Source organism: Melanerpes formicivorus, unplaced genomic scaffold (assembly GCF_026170545.1).
Source record: "Melanerpes formicivorus ecotype bairdi unplaced genomic scaffold, bMelFor1.0.p_v2 SCAF_2, whole genome shotgun sequence".
Taxonomy (NCBI): domain Eukaryota; kingdom Metazoa; phylum Chordata; class Aves; order Piciformes; family Picidae; genus Melanerpes; species Melanerpes formicivorus.
The window spans coordinates 20,667,498-20,674,385 of NW_027142354.1; the positions used below are offsets into that span (position 1 = coordinate 20,667,498).

Consider the following 6,888-nt stretch of genomic DNA (forward strand, 5'->3'; position numbering starts at 1 on the left):
GAAGTAATCTGAAAATAGCTTTTCCAAACTATTTTAAGTGCCTGCATGGTCCCAATAGCAAACATGAATTGCCAGTCTCTCATGAGGTGCCTTATTCTTATCTCAAATAAGGTTCTTCACAGGGTCTCAGAATACACCTATTTTTCAGGCCCTCTGCCACTGGCCCTAAAATCACTTTCAAAACAACATATGGTGGGTCTTAATCACCCAGAAAATATTATTAATCACTTCTACCAAATTTAGTTGTCAAAATCTCTCAGTAGGATTTCAGGATTAAGCAGTAATCCTTGTTTTTGGAACCTGCTATTTCATCCTGTTCTCATAAAAACACAATCCTATGATTGCCATTAATAGGAATTTACAACTGGCCTTATAACAACCGTGCAGCCACTAAGGAGTCTTCATCCTAACCTGAATTCTGGACTTTGTGTTCTTAGTCTTTGTCTTGTTCTCTTGCATCTTAACTGTTACCATAAACTCACTTCTAACTATGAACACATCATCCCTGTAGGCTTCAAAAGTAGCTGGTGATGTGCACTTTCACCTTGCTTTACAGAAGCCAACATTAAATTCAGCTTTTGTGTCTATTGCCTATAAAACACATATGCTAGGATCGTGGCTGATACGAGTAGTATAATGAACAGATGAGACGAGCTGAAGTGAGTAGATGTTTAGTAAGTTCTGTGGTGAGTTTTGGGTTAGGGTAATCTTAACTCCAAGCTTTACCCTAAATCTAACTTCTACTTTAACAATATTCTCATCTCACCTATTAAGGAATAACCATAAATCATTCTGTCTCTTCTAGTACCTCTGAACCTTAACAGATCTTAGGACACTTATAACTAGGCATCTGTGCCTAGTGTGCACCGGAGTCCTCTATTTGTTCTCAGTCATACCCTAGAGCCCTCTGTCAGGGCTTTGGTCATCTTATGGCTGCTCTGTTTTTCAGTGTGCCTCTCAGCCCTCTGTTAGTTCTCTGAGCCCCGTTCTTCAGTCCATGTCCAGTCTTTGTTTGAACTGAGTAATTATATAGAGCTGAATAATTATGGAATTAATTTCAACTGGAAAGTGGCAATAACTGAACGACCATTGGGAAAAATTGCACTGCCTGAAAGTGCTACCAAAGCTTGATCCTTAGTGGTTTTTGTTATGGCTCATGTAAGCATATAATTAGAAGGTCTTGACTCCAAGGTCCACAGAGGCTCTTTAATATTGTGGCACCTGTATCAATCACATAAACCCCCTCTAATTTGATTTCCATATCCAAGCTTGTTGGATTGTGTTTAATGAATGAATTGTGAATTCTTTTTGTATTGCCACCTTCTTCCAGGAATTGGAGATTACAAGCCCTATGAGGAGAGACTGAGGGAGCTGGGGCTGCTTAGCCTGGAGAGGAGGAGACTCAGGGGTGACCTTATTGCTCTCTACAACTACCTGAAGGGAGGTTGTAAACAGGCAGAGGTTGGTCTCTTCTCCCAGGCAGCCAGCACCAGAACAAGAGGACACAGTCTCAGGCTGCACCAGGGGAAGTTCAGGCTGGAGGTCAGGAGGAAGTTTTACACGGAGAGAGTGATTGCCCATTGGAATGGGCTGCCTGGGGAGGTGGTGGAGTCGCCGTCACTGGAGGTGTTCAGGAGGAGACTTGACAGGGTGCTTGGTTACATGGGTTAGTTGATTGGGTGGTGTTGGGTGATAGGTTGGACGCGATGATCTTGAAGGTCTCTTCCAACCTGGTTTATTCTATTCTATTCTATTCTAAGACCATGAAATTATTCACAGGCTAAAAGCAAAATTATTCCAAAGTGACACTGCTAGCTTCATACATAAATAGGATATTTAAAAATGTTAGTACCTTTGATTTACATCCACTGCAAAGCTCCTCTGTCCCACCAGGTTATTATATGAAAGAGAAGATTTAGGATAAATTATCATCCATGTCTTGCTGTATATTCAGTTTAGATGGAAATTAACAGAGTATTCACGATGTCCATGATGTTTTTTTTTTGTTGGTACTATTTTGTAGTCCCAGGATCTGTTTGCATTCCATGTAGCTTCCTTGTCCAATATCTGTACTGTTAAACTGATTCAGAAATAGTCATTCCATCTCTTGGCAGAATCTGATAGAGACTCCAATGGTCATGAGACCTGGGGTGACCCTATGCTATTTTGACTTTCCTACTACTCCTAAAGTCAACAAGAATAAGCTGTATTTGTGACACGTTCCCCTTAAGACCAAGTTCCACTCTGCTGTCCTGGCTGTGTAAATGATGACTGGTAGAGCCGCAGGGACTGGTCATGAAAGATGTGCTGTGTGTGAGAAAGGAGGTATCACAAACCACCTGCGCTGTGCAGACGTGGAGGACAGGGCATCCCTGATTTTGGATTCTGTTTGCACATCAGACTGAATGGGCTATGAACCCAGGTTCCTGGTCAACCTTGAAATGTTAACATACTCCTACAAGGACCCTTCTCATGGCTTGTTTGCATATTTCATTTTATGGGAAAGGAACATTTTTTTTTTTTCCTTTTCAGAGGCAGCTTGAAATTTTTGGTCCAATAGCTGTTGAATGTAAGGTAGCTTACAAGTTAAGCCAAGAAAAAGCAACTGGAAGTTCTTTTATTTCACTCTATTTCTTCCCTAACTTTATTCTGACCCTCCCTTTGGGGACATTTATTTCTCACATTAGTTAGTACTTTTTCCCATTTGGGTATTTGGTAGTTTTTGTGAAACATCTAAGGGAGAAGACCAAGAAAGCTCTCTCCTTTTTTGGCTCGGGATGTTTGTTCTGCTAATATCTGAATATACAAACAATCTAATACTTGGGGCAAAAGTAGGGGACATCCTCAGGGGATTTTATCTGCTGTTATGCTTGTTTGAACTTTCCAGAGGAGACAATTTAAATCTCAAGAACAGATTTTTGCTTCACATTGCTGGTGGGTTATGTTTGTTTGTTTGTTTGTTTGAAATAGAATAATATCAATATCAGTTTTTACCAAGATAAATGAATGTGTGAGACTAATATAATGATGGCTACTTTCTTCAGTCTGTGGTATTTTTCCTTTATATTTTCTTCATTCTGTGATTTAGGTCTTCCCTAATTCCCTTCCCTTCCCTTCCCTTCCCTTCCCTTCCCTTCCCTTCCCTTCCCTTCCCTTCCCTTCCCTTCCCTTCCCTTCCCTTCCCTTCCCTTCCCTTCCCTTCCCTTCCCTTCCCTTCCTTTCCCTTCCCTCTCTCTTTCCTTAATTTCCCCCCTTTCATATTATTTTAGATGGCACAGTTCTAATTTGAGATTTTTTTTCCTTCAGATCTTATCGTATCCAAAGAGATTTCCAGCTTACTTCATGTTTGTTTAAACTATGTCTCTTGGCATTGTAGCAGCTCAGGACAACTTTCCGTATACTGCCATTCAGTTCCCACAAGAGTTAACTCTCAGGCTTCAGATAGATGACATGCCAGTTACTGAGTGATGCCATTTGAAGCACAGTCTCAGATGATGAGCCATAGGCCCTTTATTTGGCATGCCTCAGACATCTGGAACAATGGGAGAACTGCATACTTCTTTTTGAGGGAGTCAGAATCAGAGTTACTATTTGCTCCCTTTCATACCAAATGCAAATGTTTGCAGAACGTAGCCTTCAGCTTCTTGAAGGAAGTTCTTCAACAGCTTCAGAGAAATCTGAACAAACCATGGATGTATCTGGAAGAAGAGGATTCTTTCCATTCTCATCTCTGAATGCTCTCATGTGGGAATGACCTTAGTAAGTCCATAACTTTTTCCTCTTTGTTTAACTCTTCAAAAAGAAATAATCCATTTATACAGAGAGATGAATCAAGAATTTTCTGGAAGCTTTTCATACTTCTAAGTAATTTTTATATACTTGAGTCTTTTAATTTTTTTTTTTTTTTTTTTTTTTCTCCCTTTTCTACTTGTTTTAACTCCTGAGGTAGATAGTTTCTACTCTCCTTTTCTCCTGTGGAGCTTTACTACACTTCCAGCAAAACAACATTGGAGCACCTTCCCTGTTTGGCTTTTGTATAACCTGCTTTTGGGAGACTTGCCACTCATTCTGGCCAATGCATTTACTTGTTGCATTCACACTTCTCTACAACATTTCCAGCTATATTATTTGTTCTCTCCAACTGCTTTTCAGACAGTGGCAAGGTCAATGTGCAGGTGGGATCACCATTAACATTTTTGTACAGTTTAAATGCCAGCAAGCCCAAGGGCTTCCCAGGCTATTTTCTAAATGCTCTTTTGAAGATTGAGATATCCGGTCTTCAGAAGTTGTTTTGAAACTAGGAAACACAAGGCTCATGAAAGAAATTTTACCACTGGGGTAAATGGCTCTGTTTAAATAATTACTGCAAAAGTTGCCCTCCTAAACCTTCTTTACATTGCATTTAATGCTCTTAATTACTTGAGGATATGGGTGAATTCTTAATGAACAAGGCTGCTTACATGGATGAATGAAGTCAGCTGGGCAAGCTTATTGTCAACAGGTAGTCTCTGTTGCAAATCAGCAAGGGTCCTGAAAGTGACACTGTATCATCAATGGGGCAGCTGGGAAGTAAACAGGGAAGGCGACATGAAATACTCATATGAAAATCAGATGAAGCCATTTCTGCTAATTCTGTGTTAGGAAACAAAAGGAGACAAGCAAAAGGAGAACTTGTTTCAGAACTCAGCAAAACAACAGCTAAAACCATTATAACAATGGCAGCGAACCTGAACAACTACTTCTCGTGATGTGTTGGATTTGTAATTGTTTGCAGGATATTGGCAGTTGTGCTAAGTTTTCTGAGTATGTAAATACAGTTAAATTATGTTATGCTATGATAAATGACACTTGAAGCCGGTAAATAATGACTGTCTCAAAACAGTGGCATTTTGCCTTCCCTTCATCTCTGTACTTGGAGGGAATAAAATCCTGAGTAACTGACATATTATTTTTGCTCATTTGATTAAAGCCCTTCCTGGAAAAGTGACGTTGGTATAATTTTTTTTCTTGTTAAAAAAACCCAACACACAAATGAATCAACCAACCAAAAACAACGAGAAACTTGTAAGCCAAATCCACTTGAAATACCTATATTTAACTTAAAATTAGTGTCATAACCTTTAGTGGAAGCTGAACAGACCTATCTGGGAAAATCCAGGGCTCTAACAAGAACCACCAACACTATCTGTCACTACTATAGCATGAAGTTTAGCAATGTGCTGGACACACTGTTTGTCCAAGAGCTCTTTGAGAGTATCTCTTGAGCTGTGGTTTAGTACTCATATGCTGAACCTCACAGAGAAGAAACCTCAGAATTTCTGCTAGCACAGTGGGCTTAGCAATCTTCAACATTGCCAAAAGCAGTTCCAACTGACTTTCACTGGTTTTCCTTTTGCTGAGGCTTTCAGATATGACCAGAAATAGAGGGTCCACAAAATAGAAATAAAATGGGGAGGGTAAGAGCGCACAATGCTCACAGTATATTTTTATACATATTTACAGAAGGAAGAGCTGTGCTATCCAAACTTGAGCTTTCCTCATGGATGAGTCAAACATAACGTTTCATCCCAGCGAAGGCACAGAGAACATCTCAATGCACAGAAATGTTTCTACACAGGAAAGGGTCTGGGAGATAGTGACCCCACTTTGGGTAATTATGATCATCTCCTTCCTGGGTTTTTGTGAAAATGGAATTGTCCTCTGGTGCCTCTGCTTCCAGATCAAAAGAAACCCATTCACTGCGTACATCACACACCTGTCCATTGCTGATATCTCCTTACTGCTTTGTACTTTTATTCTCTCAATTGAGTACATTGCTGGTTTTGGATTCGCGTATGGTTTTTACTATTACATAACCATCACACTATCTATTGTCTTCCTTCTTGGATATAATACTGGTCTCTATCTCCTGACAGCCATCAGTATTGAGAGATGTTTGTCTATTGTTTACCCCATCTGGTACCGATGCCACCGGTCACGACATCAATCCGCAATTGTGTGTGCAATTTTGTGGACTTTGTCTTTTCTGATGACAGTAGCTGAATACTTCACATGCAAAACTGATTCAACGAAGGAACAATTCGATGATGGTAAACACTGCCAAGCACTGCTCATCTTCACATGGATCCTGACTTTCATGATCTTCATTCCTCTAATGATTCTGTCCAGCCTGATTTTGGTTATCAGGATTCATCGTAACTCTCTGAGGCCTCATTCATCAAAGCTCTACATAATTATTGTGGCCACAGTCATTGTCTTCCTCATCTTTGCCATGCCTATGAGGCTGTTGTATCTTCTGAATTACCACCACTGGTCGTCTTTGCTCAGCCAGCAGAATCATGTCACCGTTGTTCTCTCCACAGTTAACAGCAGCATCAACCCCCTTGTCTACTTCTTCGTAGGCAGTAGCAAGAAGAAGAGGTTCAAGGAGAGCCTCAAAGTGGTTCTTAGTAGAGCACTCACTGACGGGTTGCGGCCAAGAAGCCAGGAAGTTGGCATGAGTTTGGATATAGCTGAAACAATATTCTAAAGCTTACTGGGGAAACTCTAATTAGACTTAGATGGTTTTAATAAACCACCACAAAACTAGAAGTATTTTTCCTCCACAGAATGTAAAAAGCAGTGGTGAAATGGTACTGTTATCCTTGGTGGCTGAGCAATGGGAAAAAAATTACTAGAATAAAGATAACTTTCATTTGTATTTTCTTAATTATTCAAACACATGCTACATCCTGATGTGACTACTGTGATACCACAGTGGAAAAGAGACAGGCCATCAGAGAGTATTAAAAAAGGGCACAGAAATATGTTATAAATAGTGTGACATTTATACGAGCACTGAGCACCCATAAATGCTATTGAAGTCATCAGGACCCATGTGTATTCACA

The 6,888-nt window shown here is 40.1% G+C and overlaps 1 protein-coding gene across 1 annotated transcript; it reads left to right on the plus strand.

The window, feature by feature from the left end:
• Nucleotides 1-5,539: 5,539 nt before the first annotated feature.
• MAS1 (MAS1 proto-oncogene, G protein-coupled receptor) lies at nucleotides 5,540-6,529 on the plus strand. The gene has a single exon (XM_068147520.1). The coding sequence runs from the start codon at nucleotides 5,540-5,542 to the stop codon at nucleotides 6,527-6,529; it is 990 nt and encodes a 329-aa protein (XP_068003621.1).
• The last annotated feature ends 359 nt before the right edge of the window (nucleotides 6,530-6,888 follow it).